At 65.3% G+C, this 21,235-nt stretch overlaps 2 protein-coding genes across 3 annotated transcripts; one reads left to right on the top strand and one right to left on the bottom strand.

The window, feature by feature from the left end:
- The first annotated feature begins 896 nt into the window (after positions 1–896).
- On the top strand, positions 897–6,508 carry LOC148593952 (uncharacterized). Of its 2 annotated transcripts, none has more exons than XM_088528924.1 (4): positions 897–1,011; positions 3,557–4,189; positions 4,976–5,179; positions 5,475–6,508. In XM_088528924.1, exons 2-4 carry the CDS (start codon positions 3,652–3,654, stop codon positions 6,506–6,508), a joined length of 1,776 nt encoding a protein of 591 aa, XP_088385050.1. In that variant the 5' UTR covers positions 897–1,011; positions 3,557–3,651. The 2 variants fall into 2 exon arrangements, with proteins under 2 accessions (XP_088385050.1, XP_088385049.1); XM_088528923.1 differs by having other exon boundaries at positions 5,370–6,508.
- A 3,178-nt stretch (positions 6,509–9,686) lies between these two features.
- On the bottom strand, positions 9,687–14,356 carry LOC148593951 (zinc finger protein 398-like). Its single transcript, XM_088528925.1, has 8 exons — positions 14,344–14,356; positions 14,268–14,301; positions 12,064–12,465; positions 11,863–11,989; positions 11,659–11,772; positions 11,278–11,388; positions 11,074–11,193; positions 9,687–10,405 (listed from the first exon to the last, which is right to left on the bottom strand). The coding sequence occupies exons 2-8, from the start codon at positions 14,289–14,291 to the stop codon at positions 9,687–9,689; spliced, it is 1,617 nt and encodes a 538-aa protein (XP_088385051.1). The 5' UTR covers positions 14,292–14,301; positions 14,344–14,356.
- Positions 14,357–21,235: the final 6,879 nt, after the last annotated feature.

The raw sequence follows: 21,235 nt of genomic DNA, 5'->3' as shown, positions 1-21,235 counted from the left end.
GGGGGTGCAGAGCCCTCCGAGTGACATGGGACGGGGCGCGGGGGGAGCAGAGCCCCCGAGGTGACACGGGACGAGGAACAGGCGGTGCAGAGCCCTTGGGCTGATACAGGACAAGGTGAAGGGGGTGCAGAGCCCCTGGGCTGACACGGGATGGGGCGGAGGGGGTGCAGAGCCCCGGGTGACATGGGACGACGAGCAGGGGGTGCAAGAGCCCCGCAGGTGACACGGGACGGGGCGCAGGGGCTGCAGGAACCCCCCCGGGCTGACACGGGACAAGGTGAAGGGAATAGAGAAGACCCCGGGCTGACACGGGATGGGGTGGAGGGGGTGCAGAGCCCTCGGGATGACACGGGACAAGGAGCAGGGGGTGCAAGAGCCCCCCGGGCTGACACGGGACAAGGTGAAGGGAATAGAGAAGACCCCGGGCTGACACGGGATGGGGTGGAGGGGGTGCAGAGCCCTCGGGATGACACGGGGCAAGGAGCAGGGGGTGCAAGAGCCCCTCAGGCTGACACGGGACAAGGAGCAGGGGGTGCAGAGCCCTCGGGATGACACGGGACAAGGAGCAGGGGGTGCAAGAGCCCCCCGGGCTGACACGGGACAAGGAGCAGGGGGTGCAGAGCCCTCGGGATGACACGGGACAAGGAGCAGGGGGTGCAAGAGCCCCCCGGGCTGACACGGGACAAGGCGAAGGGGGTGCAGAGCCCTCGGGCTGACACGGGAAGGGGCGCGGGGGCTGCAGGAACCCCCCGTGCTGACCGGGCAGCGGCCGCGCGCGGGCCGCGCTCAGGGGCCCCCCGGCGGCGGGCGCGCGCGCGCGCAGGTGCCGGCGGCGCCGCGCGGGGCCGGCAGGGGGCGCCGTGGGGCAGCGGCGGCGCCGCGCCCGGCCCCGCGCCCGCGCCCGCGCCGCGCCGCTCGCGGGAGGCGGAGGAAATGAAGGCGAGTTCCGCCGAGGCGGGAGCCATTACCCGCCGCCGCCGCCGCCGCCGGCCCCGCGCCCGCCCCGCGCAGGTAGGCGCCGCCGCCGCCGCCGCCGCGGGGGGGAGGGCGCGCGGGCGCGGGGGGGGGGCGGCCCCGCCGCGGCCCCTTTGTCCCGGGGCTCCCCGGCGCGGCGCCGCGGGGACGGGCACGTGCGGCCGCCGCCGCCGCCGCCCCCCCGCCCGCGGGGCCTGCGGAGCCGCCGCCGCCGGGCCCGGCCGCCCCGCGCGGAGCTGGCCGGGCCCGGGCGCCCCGCGAGGCCCGCGGGGGTGCCCGCCGGGGCCCTGCGGTGCCGCCGGGGCCCTGCGCGCGCTCCGAGCCGCTCGGACGCTCCCCGCGGCCCCCGCCGCGGTGCCGGTGGCGCGGAGTGGCCCGCAGGTGCCCGGGGCGGCCCTGAGAGGCTGCTTGTGGCACTCGCCAGGGTCCACGCTGCTCGCCGCGGCCCTTGCCGTGGCCCCGAGGTGCTCACCGTGGCCCCGAGGTGCTCACCGTGGCCCTGGGATGCTCACGGTGGCCCTGGGATGCTCACCATGGCCCTCACCATGGCCCTGTGGGGCTCACCATGGCCTTGGGATGCTCACCGTGGCCCTGGGATGCTCACCGTGGCCCTCACCATGGCCCTGTGGGGCTCACCATGGCCCTGTGGGGCTCACCATGGCCTTGGGATGCTCACCATGGCCTTGGGATGCTCACCGTGGCCATGAGGTGCTCACCGTGGCCATGAGGTGCTCACCGTGGCCATGAGGTGCTCACCGTGGCCATGAGGTGCTCACCGTGGCCATGAGGTGCTCACCGTGGCCCTGGGATGCTCACCATGGCCCTGTGGGGCTCACCATGGCCTTGGGATGCTCACTGTGGCCATGAGGTGCTCACCCTGGCCTTGGCTTGCTCACCATGGCCCTGTGGGGCTCGCCATGGCCTTGGGATGCTCGCCATGGCCCTTGCCATGGCCCCAAGGTGCTCACCATGGCCTTGGGATGCTCACCATAGCCCTCACCATGGCCCTGTAGGGCTCACCATGGCCTTGGGATGCTCATCGTGGCCCTCTCCAAGGCCTTGGGATGCTCACCATGGCCTTGGGATGCTCACCATGGCGCTCACCATGGCCCTGAGGTGTTCACCATGGCCCTGGGGGGCTCACCATGGCCTTGGGATGCTCACCATGGCCTTCTCCATGGCCCTGGGGTGCTCATCATGGCCCTGAGATGCTCACCATGGCCCTGAGGTGCTCACCATGGTCCTTGCTACGGCCTCAGGATGCTCACCATGGCCATGAGGTGCTCACCATGGCCCTGGGGTGCTCACCATGGCCATGAGGTGCTCACCGTGGCCTTGGTGTGCTCATCATGGCCCTGGGTTGATCACCATTGCCATCGCCATGGCTCTGAGCTGCTTGCCATGGCCCTAAGGTGCTCACCAGGGCCTTGGGGTGCTCACCAGAGCCTTGGGATGCTCAACGTGGCCATGAGGTGCTCAGCATGGCCCTAGGGTGCTAACCATTGCCTTCACCATGGTCCTGAGGTGCTTACCATGGTCCTGGAGTGCTCAGCATGACCCTGAGGTGCTGACCATGGCTTTCACCATGGCCCTGGGGTGCTTACTACAGCCTCACCATGACCATGAGGTACACATCATGGTCCTGGGGTGCTCACTGTGGCTCACCATGGCCCTTGGGTGCTCGCCATGGTCCCCACCATGACCATGGGGTGCTCACCGTGGCCCTGCTGTGCTCACCATGGCCCTTGGGTGCTCGCCATGGTCCCCACCATGACCATGGGGTGCTCACCATGGTCCTGGGGTGCTCACCATGGCCCTTGCGTGCTTTCCATGGTCCCCACCATGACCATGGGGTGCTCACCATGATCCTGGGGTGCTCACTGTGGCCCTGCTGTGCTCACCATGGCCCTTGCCATGGCCCTTGGGTGCTCGCCATGGTCCCTACCATGACCATGGGGTGCTCACCATGGACCTGAAGTGCTTATTGTGGCCCTGGGGTGCTCGCCATGGTTGCCACCATGACCATGGGGTGCTCACCGTGGCCCTGCTGTGCTCATCATGGCCCTTGGGTGCTCACCATGGTCCCTACCATGACCATGGGGTGCTCACCATGGCCCTGCTGTGCTCACCATGGCCCTTGGGTGCTCGCCATGGTCCCGCCATGACCATGGGGTGCTCGCCATCGACCTGAAGTGCTTATTGTGGTCCTTGGGTGCTCACCATGGTCCCTACCATGACCATGAGGTGCTCGCCATGGACCTGAAGTGCTCACTGTGGCCCTGGGGTGCTCGCCATGGTCCCCTCCATGACCATGGGGCGCTCCGCGTGGCCCTTGGCTGCCCAGCACGGCCCTCGCCGTGTCCCCGAGGCGCTCCGCGTGCCGTCGCCGTGGCCCCGCAGCGCTCGCTGCGGCCGGCGTCGCAGCCCCGTCGCGCGCCGTGGCCTCCCCGGCGGCCGGGACCGCGGGGCCCCGGGGGGCCGGGGAGGGCGGGGGGCCCTCGCTGCCGTCCCCCGCCTGCCGTAGGGACCGTGCGGGCGCTGCCACCACCCACAGCCGCCCTTTCCTTTTCTCCCCTCTCAGGTGCTCTCGAGCCGGGCGAGGGGATGAGGTGCCCCCCAGGCGCGTGCGGTGCCGAAGCGGCTCTTTAGATCCTCCCCGGCCCAAGCCTCCCCTCCATGGATGCCTCGGGGGCTCTCGCTGCGGCTCCCTCCTCCGCGGCTCCCGCGGGCTCCCGCAGCCCCATGTTCCCCCCAGGAGCCGACAGAGAGGAGTGGGGACCGAGGTTCAATTGTGCCCCTTCCACCTCTGCCGCAGCCTCGCAGGCGATGCCAGCGTCTGGCCGGAAGAGGAAGGCCAACTTCTCCAATGACGAGACCGAGACCCTGGTCTGGAATGTGGTGCGGCATTTCAGCGCCCTGTACGGGTCTGAGGCCCTGCGGGCTCACCCCGTGCGACGGAAGCAGCTCTGGACGCAGATCCAAAGCCGCGTCAACTTCCTGGGCTACACGGAGCGCTCCATCGACGACCTCAAGCACAAGTGGCGCGACCTGCGGCTCGACGTCAAGAAGAAGATCACGTCCAAGAAGCACCTGCCCGTGAACCGCGCGGGCGGGCCGCTGCACAAGCCGCGCCTCACGCCGCTCGAGAAGATGGTGGCTTCCACCTTCCTGCAGGCCAGCCACGACTCGGAGCCCGAGATCATCCTGGACCCAGGTGAGTCGCGGGCGGCTCGGGCGCGAGAGGGCCCTGGCTCGGCCGTCCGGCGCAGCGGGTCGGCCTCGTCGCGGCCCGCGGGGCCTGTACGATCCGAGCGGCAATGCCAGGGTTGGAAAAGCTGCGCGCGCCGGAATGACAAACCCGCCGTGGAAATACCCGGGGATGGAGGAGCCATCGGCCTCGTGGGCGCGGGTTCCTTCGCTCGGATACGGGGCCTGGCCCCGCTGGGCAGCACCAGCGGCAGCGGGTGCAGGACGGGATGGGGTTTTCGTCCCGTGGTTCAGCTCGGGTCAGCGGGATGGCGGCGACTCTGCAGAACCGACGTCCTCCCGCGGCACCGCTGGGTGCAGCAGGAACCTGCAGCACGGCCCTTCAGCCTGTTCTGCTTCCTCTGGGGTCCCCTTTTTAACACAACGCACCGGTCACGGACCGGGTGTCGCTGTCCACGCGAGCAAACGCCATTGGGACAGGGCCCCCATATCCAAAACAGCCTTGTCTGGGGCTGGAAGGCCGGGAATGCCCCAGCCTCTGCCCTTGCTCGCGAGGAAGCGACGCACTCTGCGCACCGGGATGCGCCGGGCTCCGCGGCGCCGCTGCCGGTGTCTCGGTGCGGCGGGACGGGGCTCCCGGCCCTGCCGAGGGTCCGAGCGGCTCCGAGCCGGGCGCCCGCAGCGCCGACATCCCATGGGAACGGCAGCCCCGGCGGTGGCGGTGCCAGCATGGGAGGAGGTCCGGGGTGTCCTGGCGTGTCCGCGGGCTGAGGCCGCCTCTCCGTGTCCGCAGATCTCTTCTTCCCCGGCGCCACCAAGCAGTCCTTCATGCACCTGCAGCCCGGCGCGAGCCACCCCAGCATCTACATCGACACCAACGGGCAGCCGTCGGCGCTGCCGGACGTGGAGGGCTCGGCCGTGCCCCGGCTGGCGGTGCAGAGCCCCGACCCCTCGGTGATCTGCGAGTACAGCCGGGGCGAGGGCCAGAGCAGCTCGGGTAAGGCTGGGGGCGCGCGCGGGGACGGGGACGGCTCGTGGTGGCCTCCAAGGTGGCTCCGGCCGCCCCGCTCTGGGGCCGGTGGCTGCTCCCGGGTGCCAGCGCGGAGCCGGGGAGGCCGCGGGGCGCGGGGCGCGCCGGGCGCGACGCTGTCTTTGCTTGCTGTGATCTGCTGCCCTCTCTCCCGTAGGGGCGTCCGAGGGGGACATCCGTGTGTCAGGGCGGGAGAAGGGGCTCGTCCCGAGCCGACGCGGCGGCCGCCAAGGCTCACGGGAGGGCGCCTCTTCTCTTCCAGCCGAGTCGGGACCCGAGCTGCGGACTCCGGACATGTCGGCCATTTCGCCGTCCCTGCGCAACGAGTCGCTCGTCTCCTACGCCTCCATGTCGGAGGAGGAGGAGCGGGAGGGCCGGGAGGTGGACAGGGGCCCCGGCGGCGCCGCGGGGCTGCAGGCCGCGCCGGAGGCGGCGCCGCTCTCGGCCGAGGAGGACATGAAGCTGTCCCGGCAGGCCATGCTGATCCGGCGCTGCAGCTCGCAGGGCTCCGTCACCTCCCTGCCCGAGGACGCGCTGCACCCCGGGGACGCCCACTCGGACTGGGGCCACGAGGGCGGCTCCGAGCTGCCCGCCCTGGCGCGCGGGCTCGACTCGGCGCACCCCGAGGAGCAGGCGGGCGGCCCGGGGCCGGACATGGGCGCGCTGCCCCGCGTACTGATGGGCCCCGGCTGGGAGAAGGCGCCCGAGGAGGAGGCGCCGGCCGCGCGCTCCCCGCTGCACGGGGCCCTCACCGAGGAGTCGCTGCCGTCGTCGGCCTCGCCGCCCGCGGACGCCCCCGGCGCCGCCGGGCCGCCGCGCGGCCTGGGCTGCTCGCGCCTGCGCGACGAGCGCCGCGAGAGCTGGAGGACTAACATCCACCACCTGCTGGACCTGGAGGAGCAGTGGGACCAGCTGTACCACCAGGAGCTGGCCATGTGGCAGGAGGAGCGGGCGACGCAGCGCGAGGAGCGGGCGCGCGACCGCGAGCTCCAGTTCCGCCTGCTGGGCGTCCTCACGGACATCCGCGACGAGCTGCGCTACCTGCGCCAGGAGCGCGCCAGCGCGCGCCAGAGCGCGCCGCCCGCCGCCGAGCCGCGGCCCGAGCCGCTGCCCGAGCAGCCCAAGGCCGAGCCCGGCTTCCCCGAGCCCCCGGCCGCCGCCGCCGGCGGCGCCGCGTGGGCCGACGGCGCCGTGCCCAGCCGCAGCCCCCTGGGCAACCGGGGCCGGGGCCGGCGCCGCGGGCGGCCGCGCGGCTCGGCCTCCAGACACAGACGGCTCTTCCTGAGCAACAGCTAGGGCAGGCGGGACGCCGGGCCGCGACGGACACGGGGACGCGGGCGGGCGCGAGCGCCCGGCGCCGGCTCTGGCCCCGCGCGCCAGCGCCGCGACGGGACCGGGCAGGAGGAGCGGCCGGCGGCGCCCCGGACACGCGCACGGGTGCGGGGAGGCCGGCGGCGACGCGTGCGCAAGGTGTGCGTGTGGCTGCGGCGCGCACACGCGTGCAAGGCGCGCACAGGGCCGGGGCGCGCCGCGTTGCACACGCGTGTGCAAGGCGTGCGTGTCCCCGGGGTGTGCGGGCTTGCACACGCGTGTGCAAGGCATGTGTGTGCCCAGAACACCTGGCAGCGCACACGCGTGTGCAGGACATGCACATGCCTGGGCCGTGCAGCACCGCACACGCGTGCGCAAGGCGTGCGCGGGGCCGGAGGCGCCTGCACACGCGGGGCCGCGCTGCAGCGCTAGTCGAGTAGGGTTACTACCTTTCGGGGGGTGGGGAGTTAGGAACACGTAGTCGCCGCCGTGCGAACATTTTATGCAAATCATTTAATGACCTAATTTGCATATAACCATAAACTTCTGTTTAAAAAAAGCAAATCTCCAGAAAAGCCCCAGCGAAACGGCACCGCGACCGTGGCGAGGGGCCGCGCGTCCCCGCGGGGCGCTCGCTGCTCCGCGTCCCCCCCGTGGCCCAGCGGAGCCTGGTGGCCGCGTGGGGTCGGCCCTGCTGCTCTGTCACCTGCCACTTCGGCGCCCGCTGCCCTCGCGGCGCTGCCGGAGCCACCCCGGCTCCTTCGTCCTCCCCAGCCCGGCGCCCTCGAGCCCGTGGGACCGTCCTGGCCACCAGCAGCCTCAGGTGCCTGTTGGGTGGCCTGGATGGGCAGTGCACGTGGGCCCCCTGCGCGCAGCTCCCCAGGGTGTGCGCGGCCTCTGCACAGCGTGCATGGCAGCCGAGCAGCGTGCATGGCTCCTGCACAATGTGCATGGCCCCTGTGCAGTGTGTACGGCCCCTGTGCAGTGTGCAAGGCCCCTGCACAATGTGCATGGTTCCTGTGCAACGTGCACAGCCCCCGAGCAGCGTGCACAGCCCCCAAGCAGCGTGCATGGCTCCTGCACAATGTGCATGGCCCCTATGCAGCATGTACAGCCTCAAAGCAGTATGCAAGGCCCCTGCACAATGTGCATGGCCCCTATGCAGCGTGTACAGCCTCAAAGCAGCATGCAAAGCCCTTGCAGAGCGTGTACGGCTCCTGAGCAGTGTGCGCAGCCCCCGAGCAGCATGCAAGGCCTCTGCACAGCATGCACAGCCCCTGCGCAATGTGCACGGCCCCTGTGCAGCGTGTAGAGTCCCAATGCAGCATGCACAGCCCCTGTGCAATGTGCACGGCCCCTGTGCAGCACACACGGCTCCTGGGCTGTCTGCATGGCCCTTGGGCACTGTACCTGCCCCCCTGCAGCATGCACAGCCCCAAGGATGCAGCTCGGCCCTTGCAGCGTGCAGAGCAGCCCGTGCAGGGTGCATGTGCCCCTGCACAGCGTGCACACCCGTCCTGAGCGTGCACAGCCCCGTGCAACACGCGCAGTCCCTGTGTGACGCACACAGGGACTCTGGGTATGGGTGCTCTGTGCACCCATGGAGCACGAGCAACAGCCCCCATGCAGCATGCAGAGCCCCCATGCAGTGTGCACAGCCCATGCAGTGTGCACAGCCCCATGCAGCACGCACAGCTTCGTGCACAGCCCTATGTACAGCCCCATGCACAGCCCCGAGCACAGCCCCACACAGCGTGCACAACCCCACGCGAAGCCCCGCGCACAGCATGCACAGTCCCACACACAATCCCATGCACAGCCCCACACACCACGCGCAGCCCCAAGCACAGCCCCATGCAGGATGCACAGCCCTACGCACAGCCCCACACACTGTGCACAGCCCCACACACACACGGCGCACAGCCCCACGCACAGCCCCAGGCTGCTGGCCCAGGCGCCCCGGACCCCCCCCTGCCCTGCTGCCCCCTCCTCCTGCCCTCCCTTTCCTGTTCCCTCCTCCTCCTCCTCTTCCTCCAGCCCCTGTGGGACCGGGTGCCCGGTGGGGCCATCCAGGCCCAGCAGGGACCGGGACACAGGGAGCAGCAACCCCGAACCCGCCGGGCGGCTCCCGCTTCCCTTTGGGAAGGGTCTTGGGAGGAGGGTCCCTGCGGGGATCCCTGTGATCTGCACACCCCTCCTGTGGGTGTGAGCACGCCTGTACCCGCGCAGGGTGGTGTTTGCACACCGGGCTGCCGTGTGTGCAACCCTTGCACATGTGTGTGCACACTCGGCTGTTGCGCACTCCCACATGGTGCCCGTGTGTGTGCACACACGTCCTGTCCCGTGCACACACACACACACAACCTGTGGCACCTGTGCACACAGTCACCCCCCCACCAACGCTCACACACCTGCACGCACAAACACACACAAACTTAGAACACCCAGCGTGCACCTGTGCAGCACAGCCTCTGGTGCACAGCCCACTGCAGTGTGCACACACACACATACAGTCAGCAGGTCTATAGACACACACACACACACACACACACACACAGCTCCCACGTCCATATACACACAGTTGCCAGGTCTGTACACACACACACAGAGTCACTGGGTCTGTACACACACAGCTCCCAGGTCCATACACACACACACACACACACACACACACACACACACACACACAGCTCCCAGGTCCATATACACACAGTCGCTACGTCTGTATACACACACACACACACACACACACACACACACACACACACATATACAGCCGCCAGGTCTGCACACCCTCACGCTGTGACGCACAGGCGTGCCCGGCGCACAGGCGCACGCACAGCCCCTGGCTGGGATACCGGCAGCCGCGGCAGTGCCGATGCCGGCAGGCTGCTCCCGCGGACGCCGGCGGCGGCAGCGGGGCCGGGGGCGGCTGTGCGGCAGCGGGACCCCTCTCCGGGGCTGCCGGGCGCTGGAAGGGCTCCGGGTCCCGCCGGCGGCACAGGCGGCGCAGGGCCGCGGCACAGCGGGCGAAGCAGGGCGGCCCAGCACGACTTTATTGCGTGGTCCGTACAAAACGACACCTCCAAGCACTGCACAGAGCGGGGCGGGCGGTAAAAAGAAGCGGGGCGGCCGCGGCGGCGGCGGCGGCGCGCGCGGGGCGCTAGTCGGCGGCCGGCAGCCCCGGCGGCAGCGCGGGCGGCGGCGGCGGCCCGCCCGGCTCGGCGCCGTGCACCCGCTGGTGGTCCTTGAGCGACTCCTTGTAGCGGAAGCTGCGCCCGCAGGCGCCGCACTGGTAGGGCCGCTCGCCCGTGTGGATGCGCTGGTGCTTGAGCAGGTTCTGCTTGCGGATGAAGCTCTTGCCGCAGGCGGCGCAGGCGAAGGGCCGCTCGCCCGTGTGCAGCCGCTGGTGGTTCTGCAGGTGCTCCTTGCGGCTGTAGCACTTGCCGCACTCGGCGCACTTGTAGGGCCGCTCGCCGCGGTGGATCATCTGGTGCCGCACCAGCCCCGAGTGGCAGTTGAAGCTCTTGCCGCACTCGGCGCAGGGGTAGGGCCGCTCGGCCGCGTGGCTCCGCTGGTGGATGCGCAGGCTCTTCTTGCCGCTGAAGCTCTTGCCGCACTCGGCGCAGCCGTGCGGGCGCTCCGGCCCCGGCGCCGGCACGCGGCTCGCGGCGGCCTCGGCCTCGGCGCCGGGCGGCTTGCCCAGTCCGCGGGGCGCCGGGAGCGCCGGCGGCGCCGGGGCCGGGGCTGGCTGTCCCTCGGGGCCGCCGAACGCCGGGCCCGGGAAGAGCAGCTCGGCGGCGGCGCCCGGCAGCGCGGCCTCCTCGGGGACGTCGGCGTGCGGGCACCGCTCCTCCGCCTTCACCAGCAGCCCCTCGCCCGCTGCCAGGGAGACGGGAGGCTGCCGTCACCGGCGCCACGCACCACGGGTGACGCCACCGGGGACGCCACAGGTGACGCCGCGGGCAATGGCACCAGCCGTGGTGTGGGCAGTGCTGCTGGGGACGCGGAAGGCGATGCCACCAGTGATGCTGCTGGGGATGCAGCCAGCCATGCCACCAGGGAGGCCACTAGGGTGGCCACCATCAACGCCACCAGCAATGCCACTAACAGTGCCACCAGGGATGCTGCTGGTGATGCTACCACTGATGCCACCAGTGATGCTACTGCCACCATCACTGCTACAGTGACCGCAGGCAATGTCCCCATCAATGCCCCCAGTGATACTGCTGATGATGCCACTAGTGATGCTGCAGGCAATGTCCCCACCAATGCCCCCAGTGATACTGCTGATGATGCCACTAGGGATGCCACTAGTGATGCTGCAGGTAATGGCACCAGCGATGGCACTGGTGATGCTGGGCACAGCGATGGCACAGGGGTGCTGGGGGCAGGCGGGAGCAGAGGGCTCCTCTGCTGGGGTCCCGGGCCCCGCTGGCACCGCAGCGGTGGGACCGAGGGGTGGCCAGCGCGGTGACAAGGGACACGGGCTGGCCGGGGCCCTGCCAGCAGGGACAGGACCCACCAGCGGTGCCGCCGGGCCGGCTCACCTGGGCCGGGCGCCGCCAGGATGTCCCTCTCGGCCAGCTCCCAGGGCTCCCTGCCGCACGGCTCCTCCTCCTGCTTGATCCACGAGAGGAAGTCGTGCGCCGTGATCAGCGCGTCGGCTCCTGCGCCAAGGGGGAGAGCGGGGCATGGCGCCGCGGGAAGGGCCCCGCCGCGCGCCGGGGCCCGCGGGGCAGCGCGCGCCTCACCTGCGCAGGGGTCCGCGGGGAGGCCCCGCTCCTCGGAGAACTGCTGCTCCCCCGCGAACGACACCTCCTGCTTGATGCGCGACAGGATGTCCGAGGTGGAGATGAGGGGCTCTGCGCGACGGGAGAGACGTGCCAGGCCGGGCCGCGGCCGCCCCGGTGCCCGCGCGGGCCCCCTCCCAGCACACGTCCCCCCGCACGGACACCGGGACACGTCCCCACGACCCGCGGGCTGGGGGAGCTCGTCCTGCTTCCAGCCGGGAAACCCGTCCCTACCAGGCTGGGGGCAGGAGCAAGGGGTGGCCAACGGGAGGGAGCGGGACAGGAGGCAGCGCTGGAGCCGGGATGGCGGCAGGGCCGGGAAGGGCCCGCGGCGGCACCCACCTGCGCAGGCGTCGGCGGGCAGCTCCCGGGGCTCCAGGTCGCGGGGCTCGGGGACGCAGGGCACGTCGCCGCGCTCGCCGCGGGGCTGCGCATCGCTCCGGGCCAGGGCGCCGTCTGCTCGGAGAGACACGGGGCGGGTGGTGGCCTTGGCGCACGGGAGGCACCCGGGTGCACGCACCGGGGCCGGGACCGGGGCCGGCTTACCCAGGGACAGCAGGGACTCGTAGTTCTCCTTCACCAGGTTGTTGTACAGCTCCTTCTGCCACTCCTCCAGGTTCTTCCACTCCTCGGCGGAGAAGTAGACAGCGATGTCCACGAACGTCACCGGCACCTGCGGAGAGCAGCCCCGCGCCGTCACCGCGGCGCCACACACGCTGCCGCCGCGCCGCCCCGCGCACCCCTCACCTTGGGCACCTCGCCCTTGGGCCCGGGCGGCAGGCGCAGCACCCAGAAGTTCCTGTTCTTGAGCAGGTTCTCCATGTTCTCCAGGCGCCGCTGCAGCAGCCCGTACTCCTGGATGAGGGTGCCCAGCACAGCCCACTTGCTCTCCAGCTGGTTGCCGAACTCCATGGTGCTCTTCTCGCAGTCCAGCAGCTTCTTCTCAGCCGTGCCCGAGCGGCCCTCCAGGCTGAGCAGGCGCGTGGCCAGCAGGTCGATCTTGCGCTCCATGGCCTGCACGGTGGCCACGACGGTCCAGAGCGAGGCCTCGGCCGAGTGCAGCTGCGCCTCGCGCACGTGCGCCCGCTCGGGCAGCAGCGGCGGCTGCAGCGGCATCAGGTGCTGCGCCTCCACGTTCCACTCCTGCACCTGCGGGGACGGCAGCGCTCAGCGCCGCGGCCTCCCCCGCGAGCTGGGCACACGGCGGGCAGCAGGGGGACATGGGGCCTCTGAGGGCTGGAGTGAGCATGGAGCATCCCAGGCCACACGGGCATCCCTGGCCAGGTGCCTGGGACAGCTTGGACTGAGTATGGAGCATCTCAGGGCACGTGGACATTCCTGGTCAAGGTACTTGGGACATCTTGGACTGCATATGGAGCATCCTGGGACACATGGACACTCCTGGTCAAGATACTTGGGGCATCTTGGACTGCGTACAGAGCATTTTGGGACATGTGGACATCCCTGGTCAAGGTACTTGGGGCATCTCAAACTGTGCACGTAGCATCCCAGGGCACGTGCACATCCCTGGTCTGGTTCTTGGGGCATCCTGGACTGTGCACGGAGCATCCCGGGACACATGGGCATCTCTTGCCAGGGTGCTTGGGGCATCCTGGCCTGCATACAGAGCATCCCGGGACACGCAGGCATCCACGGCCAGGGTCCTTGTGACATCCTGGAGTGTGCACGGAGCATCCCGGGGCACGTGGGCATCCCTGACCAGACGCTTGGGGCATCCCAAACTGCACACGGAGCATCCCGGGGCACGTGGGCATTCCTGGCCAGGCGCTTGGGGCATCCCAAACTGCACACGGAGCATCCCAGGGCACACGGACATCCCTGGCCAGGCGCTTGGGGCATCCCAAACTGCACACGGAGCATCGTGGGGCACGCAGACATCCCTGGCCAGGTGCTTGGGACATCCTGAACTGCAGACGGAGCATCTCGGGACACACGGACATCCCTGGCCAGGTACTTGGGGCATCCTGAACTGTGCATGGAGCATCCAGGGGCACATGGACATCCCTGGCCAGGTACTTGGGGCATCCCAAACTGCACACGGAGCATCCCAGGGCACACGGACATCCCTGACCAGGCGCTTGGGACATCCTGAACTGCAGATGGAGCATTCTGGGACACACGGACATCCCTGGCCAGGCGCTTGGGACATCCTGGACTGCAGACGGAGCATCCCGGGACACACGGACATCCCTGACCAGGCGCTTGGGACATCCTGGACTGCAGACGGAGCATCCCGGGACACACGGACATCCCTGACCAGGCGCTTGGGACATCCTGGACTGCACATGGAGCATCTCGGGACACACGGACATCCCTGGCCAGGTGCTTGGGGCATCCCGGGACACACGGACATCCCTGACCAGGTACTTGGGACATCCCAAACTGCACACGGAGCATCCCGGGACACACGGACATCCCTGACCAGGCGCTTGGGACATCCTGAACTGCACACGGAGCATTCCGGGACACACGGACATCCCTGGCCAGGCGCTTGGGACATCCTGAACCGCAGACGGAGCATCTCGGGACACACGGACATCCCTGGCCAGGTACTTGGGACATCCTGGACTGCGCACCAAGCAGCCCAGGGCACATCCTGTGGCCGAGGCACACGGGCACCCCCAGGCAGAGGGCATCCCGGGACGCACAGACATCCCGGCTCGCACACGCTCACAGCACGGAGCACACGGACACCCCCCGTTCCGGGTGCTTGGGGCATCCTAGGAAAAAGGGGCACGGGAGCCCGTACCCGGGGGCGGAATCCGGAGCGAGGGCGACTTGGGGCATCCCGGGGGCCGCGGATCGCGCGGGGCCCGCTCGGCCCCGGGAGGAGCCCGCGGGCCCGGGCGCGGCGGTTCCCGCCGCGCCCGGGCCCGCGGGCTCCTCCCGGGGCCGAGCGGGCCCCGCCGCCGGTCCCGGGCCGCGCTTACCTGTGCGGGCGCCCACTCGGCCATGGCCCCCGGGAGCGCGCTGCGGAGCGGGGCCGCGCTGCCGCCCGCCGCCGGGCCGCTCGGGCTGCCTGCGCCGAGCACGCAGCGGCAGCCGGGGAATTGCATCCGCCTCGGCGGAGCTGCGCGGCGGCGGCGGCGGCGGCGGAGGCGGGGAGCGCGGCGCGCCGAGACCGGCACTGCCGCCTACCGGCCCGGGAGCGCCCGCCGCGCTGGAGCACGGGCGGCCCGGGCGCGGCACCGGTACCGGCTCCGGTCACGGAGACGCGGAGGGGCCTGAACCGCGAGCACCGCGGCTGCCCCGTGTCCCGAGGCGCGGGGTGTCCTGAGCCCCGAGACCTGGCGCTGCCCCGTGTCCTGAGCCCCGAATCACGGAGCTGCCCCGTGTCCTGAGCCCTGGAGCTGCCCCGTGTCCCGAGTCCCGAGCCCCGGAGCTGCCCCGTGTCCTGAGTCCCGAGTCACGGAGCTGCCCCATGTCCCGAGTCACGGAGCTGCCCCGTGTCCTGAGCCCCGAGCCCCGGAGCTGCCCCGTGTCCCGAGCCCTGGAGCTGCCCCGTGTCCCGAGCCCCGAGCCCTGGAGCTGCCCCGAGCCCCGGAGCTGCCCCGTGTCCCCTCTCCCGAGTCCCGTAGCTGCTCCGGGTCGCGGAGCTGCCCCCAGATGTCCCGACCCTCGAGCCCTGAAGCTGCCCCGTGTCCCGAGCCCTGGAGCTGCCCCGAGAGGTCCCGACCCTCGAGCCCTGGAGCTGCCCGAGATGCCCCAGGATGCCCCGAGTCCTGGGATTGCTCCAAGCCGCTGCCCCGAGGTGCCCTGAGCCCCGGAGCTGCCTCGAGCCCCAGCGCTGCCTGGAGATGTCCCAAGTCCTGGAGCTGCCCCAGGACGCCCCGGGTCCCGAATCCAGGAGTTGCCCTGAGCCCCAGGGCCCTTGCTCCAGATCCCCCCCTTTTCCATGGGGGTGCCCCCAGGTATCCCTAAGCCAGGGATGTCCCTGTGCTGGCTCCCGTGCACCCGTGTGTCAGCACGTGCCCCGGGCACGACTAGGATGTCCCAAACACCCGGAACGGGGGTGTCCGTGTGCTCCGTGGTGCCCTGGACTGCTTGGGCGGCCAACTCTGTGTGGATGCTGCTTGGGAAGGGGGTCACCCCTTCCCCGTGCCCTGGGAACCCCCCTCTGCCCTCCAACAGCCCCAGAGGGGGTTTGTGCCGCCCCGGCGCCCCGGGCACGGGGGAACGGCACCGCCGGGAAGAGCCGCTCGAGGCTTTGCGGCAGCCCCGGGATGAATTATTCAGCGCTGCAGGTAGCAGATACGTTTCACCCGGCGGCTGCTTCTCTTTCATCATCACCAGGCATGGAAAAATCTGCACCCGCAGCCCCTGGAAAACGCACGGATGTGGAAGCAGCCGAGGCTGCGGCTCCTGCGGGAAAGCTGCGTTTTGTGGGGCCGACCTGTCACCGCGCTAGGGCCAAAGGTCTGTTTTGGCAGGCACCCCAACACTGCTCTGCCTGTTGTCACCGCCTGTCGTCACACCTCACTGTGAGTGGCAAGACAGGTGAACAGCCAAAGCAGGGACACAGGCCTGACCCCATGGGCTGCCGAAGACGCTGACAACAACAGGAGGGTGCGGAGAGCAGGTGACAGACCCAAGCAACAACTGGTGAGGGCTGTGCTGGACCTCTAGTGCACACCAGCACAGCCACGGCCATGGGAGCCGCTCCCGCCTCCAAACTTCAGGAATTTGTGGAATTGCAGACTTTCTCCTCTCTCCTGTTTGGCTGGATTTGGCTAAATGGAATTGTTATTGGCCGGGGATGGGCGAGGAGATCAACCGACTTGCAACGAAGCTGTTGCTTCGGGAAAGTAGCAAAAAATGGCACTTCAAGGAAATTTTCAACCTCCCTTTGCCCTCAGGCTCCCAAGGCTACAGGCTGCTGTTGGCTCAGACTTCCAGCTCTGTTCCTCATGGCAGGACTGCTCTAGTGGCTTGACCGGCTGTTGGCGGGGCTGTAGCAGTGGGAAGGATGTGGACCCAACCACGTGCCCCGGGGCTTGCTTGCACGGAGCTGTGCTCAGCCAACAGCGGGACAAGCTACAGGTGGTTAGCAGGGATAGGGGAACACTGCAGGTTTGTGTCCAAGCGGAGACACAAGGCTCCAGTCCCGCAAGGGCTGTAGCTGATGGCTGTTTTTTTTTTCCCAGTCCTCCAGCTTGGGCCACCTCTGGGACCCCCCTCTCCCCTGACCAGACCGTCACAAGTACAACACGGGCCGCGGCTTTCACGGGCAAAGGGAGGTTGTTCTCGCGGCCGGGGGCGGCGGGCAGGGCCGTTTGACGGCGGTTGTCACTAGTGTCCCCGGGGCGGCGGCTCCCGCCGCGGCCCAACGCAACAACCGGCGGCACCGCCGGGCCAGGCCGCGCCGTTGCCGCGGCAACCCGCGCCCTCTGCCGGGCGCTTCCGGATCACGCCGTTGCCGCGGCAACCCGCGCCCTCTCGCGGGCGCTTCCGGGCCGTTACTGTGGCAACCGCCCTCGGCCCCTCCCCGGGCCGGGCCGTTACCGTGGCAACTGCCCCCTGTCCCCCGGGCGGGGCCGTTACCGTGACAACCGCGCGGCTCCATGGCTGCCACGTACCCCCATCCCGCCGCCTCCATGTTCTGGGTGTAAATACACCCAAAAAGGCCGGAGAAGGGCCGGAGCTGTGGGGACACCTGCCAGCAGCCGGGGGTTTCCTGTCCTCTCCGTGGAGGCCTCGCGTGTCACCTAGAGCGGGACTTTCTCCCTGTGTCCTGAGTATCCATGGAAGCAGCGACGCTCCCACCCAGCCTTGGCAGGGGCAGGTCCAACCTGGCTACAGCCAGAGCCCAGCTCTTGCACAAACCCTCATCCCACTGGTTATTTATTATCGTATATCGTATTATTGTATTATCATTGCCATTGAGTTTATCTGTGTCAAACCAAGATTCCTTGCCCTTTCTTTGTCTTTTTAGCACAACTCTACTCCTAGCTCCTTCAATTACCCATTTACCCTTTCAGCTGACGCTTTAATTCGCTTTTAAACATGCTTTCTCTTTTGCATAGTTTATCCTTTTTTTAATTGAAACTTGGTAGTGCAACAGCTGTTGTATTTATTCTTTTATTGCTCCTCCACAGATGCCAGCTTGGAGCCTGTGGCTGCTGTGCCACAGCAGCTGAAGCAGCTGGAAGCAGAGCTCAGCCCTGCTTGGACCTGGATCGAGGAAGACATCAAGGATGAAGGCTGGCGTTTGTGGTTTCCTTCAGATCAGGAAATACCCTTTTTATCTTGGCCATTACATCAAACATCCCCCAACCTTTCCTACACTCACAACACCAACAAGGGTCAGGAAAGCGCGACTGGCTATCGTGTTTTATGAGGAAGGCAAAAAGAAACGGTGAGAATTGTGCAGGTCAAGCAAGATGAGGCTGAAATCGTGCAAACACAGGTGGGATTGCCTGGGAAAGAGAGTCCTTTTTGGATTGCAAAAAATCAGCTTCACAAAGAATGAAATATTTATTTCTTCCCAGAAACTGCGTGTACATAATCCCAACTTGTGTAGTTCAGTATTTAACTGCATTTTAGTGGCACCTGCAGCACGTGAGGCACCGGTCCCACACAGAAAACTGGATTCGCCGCCTGAAGAGATCAGTAAAAAAGAGATAAGTACAGAAACACTTGAAAAAGAACCAAGCTGGTGTCAACATTACTCACTGAATGACAGATAATCTTTAATAAACACCTAACTTGATGAGAATATGGCTTTTTTTTTCCCCGGGACTGCACGAACACAACAGTTTATGTAGTAGCTGGTATTTCCTGCTGCATGCACATTATTTCTAAAGGCAAATACACCGATTTTCACCTGCTACAAGGTTTGGAGCAGAGTTTATCCCATAGCAGGTCAAACTCTGCAACTGAAGCGAATTGAAACCGGAGTCCCCAGCGAGGTACTGGGAGAGTGTCACGATTCCCGCACGCGTTTCCGTACGGAGACTCGGGCAGAGGATGGTTGGTTCATGCATCCCTCCTGCTTGCTTCCCCCGACCTTCCCAAGCACTTCTATCGGAGACACAGTTAAAGAATTACCATGTTTTGATGACACTCCAGTCAAGCTTGTTCTATTCTACTTTAGTTTATGTCTTGGACGGGGATACTGGCCTGTGTTGCTGAGCTTTGTGGTTCCAAACTTACGTTGTATCCTTTTTTTTTTATTTTAAATTAATAAACATTGTGCAGACTATTTCACTGTGGTAAAAAATGGGACATTTTTGCCTCCTAACACACGAAGGTACCCGAACATCTGCACAGACTAATAAAAGTACACCTGAAATAGGGCATCCTGCGCCAGGTAGGTAAATAATGTTTTTGAAAGAGCATATTTTGCTCTGCAGAGAATTGCTTTTTGGATACTGAAGAAACAGGAATGTTCTATTCAAGTAACCACTGTGTATTAATGTTTCATGTCACTTAGCACTGGGCATATATTTTTATTACATTTTTTTAGTGCTATTTTAATGGAAAGACACTGTTTAAACAGCTTCAGAAATAACTGCTTTTGAAGTTTATATAGCAGGAGCATGTTGATAGAACGATTACTATATTACACAAAACTGTGAATGTAACTAAATTTGTTAATTATTAAGAGCCTGAGACTAGCCTCAATTAGGGCAAAATTCCTACCAGCACCACTGGGGCTGAACCTGTATTGGCTAGAAACGAAGCCAAAAATCTTACCTTTAAAGCCAAAAGGTTCTTTCATTTTCCTTTTCATTTTAAATCCACTAAAACCTCTGCATTTTTTTTAATGTCACAAGTAGAAAGCGCTTTGCCAAGCCCTTCGGGAGACATCTCCAGGCTTAAAGTTACCCCTTGCTCTTCCTGTGCCTGCTCCGAGTCCCAGGGCAGAGCAGATGCCGGGGGTGATTTTTCTTGCCAAAGCAAAGCCCTTCTGCTCATAGGCAGGAGAAAACAACATTTTCACACAATCACAGGGTCTCCCAGTTCCAGGCGCTTCGGAGACTCATCTCTTAGGACACAAACAAGTCATTTGAGCATGGACTTGTGGACGACAAGTTGACCATGAGGCAGCAGGTGCCCTCGTGGCCAAGAAGGCCAATGGGATCCTGGGGTGCGTTAAGAAGAGCGTCTCCAGCAGGTCGAGGGAGGGGATCCTGCCCCTCCACTCAGCCCTGGTGAGGCCACATCTGGAGCACTGTGTCCAGTTCTGGGCTCCACAGGACAAGAGTTCATAGAATCATAGAATCATAGAATGCTTAGGGTTGGAAGGGACCTCTAGAGATCATCTAGTCCAACCCCCAAAGAGGGATGTGGAGCTGCTGGAGAGAGTCCAGCGCAGGGCCACAAGGATGATCAGGGGCCTGGAACATCTGCCCTGTGAGGAGAGGCTGAGGGAGCTGGGCCTGTTCAGCTGGAGAAGAGAAGGGGAGAGGGGACCTGAGCAGTGTCTAGAAGTACCTCAAGGGAGGCAGTGAGGAGGATGGGGCGGCCTCTTTTCACTGGTGGCCACCGACAGAACTAGAGGTAATGGCCACAAACTGAAACACCAAAAGTTCCACAGGAACTTAAGGAAAAATTTCTTGCCAGTGAGGGTGCCAGAGCCCTGGAACAGGCTGCCCAGAGAGGTTGTGGAGTCTCCTTCTCTGGAGATCTTCAAACCTGCTTGGATGCAGTCCTGTGCCACGTGCTCTAGGTGACCCTGCGTGTGCAGGGGTTGGACTAGATGATTCCTAAAGGTGCCTTCCAACCTTAAGCATTCTGTGATTCTATGACTTGACCTGACTGAATTTCCCTGAATTTCCCAGCACTGGAACCGGCCTCCCTGCACACGTGCGTGATCCCCGTGTCCGTGTGCTTGTGCTCCCACTGCCGCCGTCACCGTCCTCGACCGCAAGCTGAACCAGCGCGTTTTGCTGTGTCGCATCACGCCGAATCCTTTCCCTCACCGTGAGCTCTTAGGAGCCCCATTTCTTGCTGGTAACTCTGCGGACGATCCTGCTCTGCTCGAAATCTTTTGTGCTGATCTTTCACAGTCTGCTCCCATTTTTCGACATTAATACACACGTTCTCCAGTGCAGCCTGGAGAAAAAGGCATTTTTGTTTAAATCATGTCTTTGGTGCAGTTACAGCTCTATACACCTTTCCCTCGCAGGTATGAATCATCTGTCCGCTAATTAAGATCTGCTATTAATCAACGCTTATTAGGCTGGCACCAAGCAGATGCATTTTGTGAGAGCATTTTAATAAACTGAATCAAATTCAAGCATCTTAAACCTTCCCTATAATGAACATATGACTATAAGCCACCATCTCTGGGTGGATATTTTTCATAAAAGAATGAAAAAATCCATCCCAGGAAGCCTTCTGGCACGTGGATTACCTCTATATGTTGTAAGTTTGCAGGTGATTCGTAAGCCCTGGCTTTTCTGCAACCCCTTTTTGGCATTCTGTGCATTTCTAAGGCCTGTGCCCTGTGTGGGTTCCTCGGTGCTGATGGGGTCTGCATGGCGACCAACAGTCCTACAACACCCGTCCATGCGTGTGACGAGACCGGACTCCTGCCGGTGTGAATTTGTGCACGATCTAGAGGTCCTATTTTCAGTTTTAAAGTCTTCCTACATTCTGTATGCCGCTCAAGTCTTTCTCCTGTGTAGGTTTCCTGGTAAAAAGGCATTTTTGGAAGTCGCTGGATTCTCCACCGTCCCACCACAACCTGCAGCAAAAGGACCCCACACCCTCTATCCGACTTGATCTAACAGAAACCTCCAGAGAACAAAAATCCCTGGTTCGCTGGGGTTATAGACCTACATATAAAACACGTTTTGCACAAAAAATAAGTAAGAATGTGCTGTAATCCCCCATCAGAGCTCTACAAGGCTGTGCAGCCTCAGTGCCCCGCGGATTTCGTTTGTGTCGGGGT

This window comes from Tinamus guttatus, unplaced genomic scaffold (genome assembly GCF_059628265.1).
Source record: "Tinamus guttatus ecotype Peru unplaced genomic scaffold, ASM5962826v1 Tinamus_guttatus_pri_ptg000317l, whole genome shotgun sequence".
NCBI classification, from domain to species: Eukaryota; Metazoa; Chordata; class Aves; order Tinamiformes; family Tinamidae; genus Tinamus; species Tinamus guttatus.
This window is presented reverse-complemented; position numbering and strand designations above follow the sequence as displayed.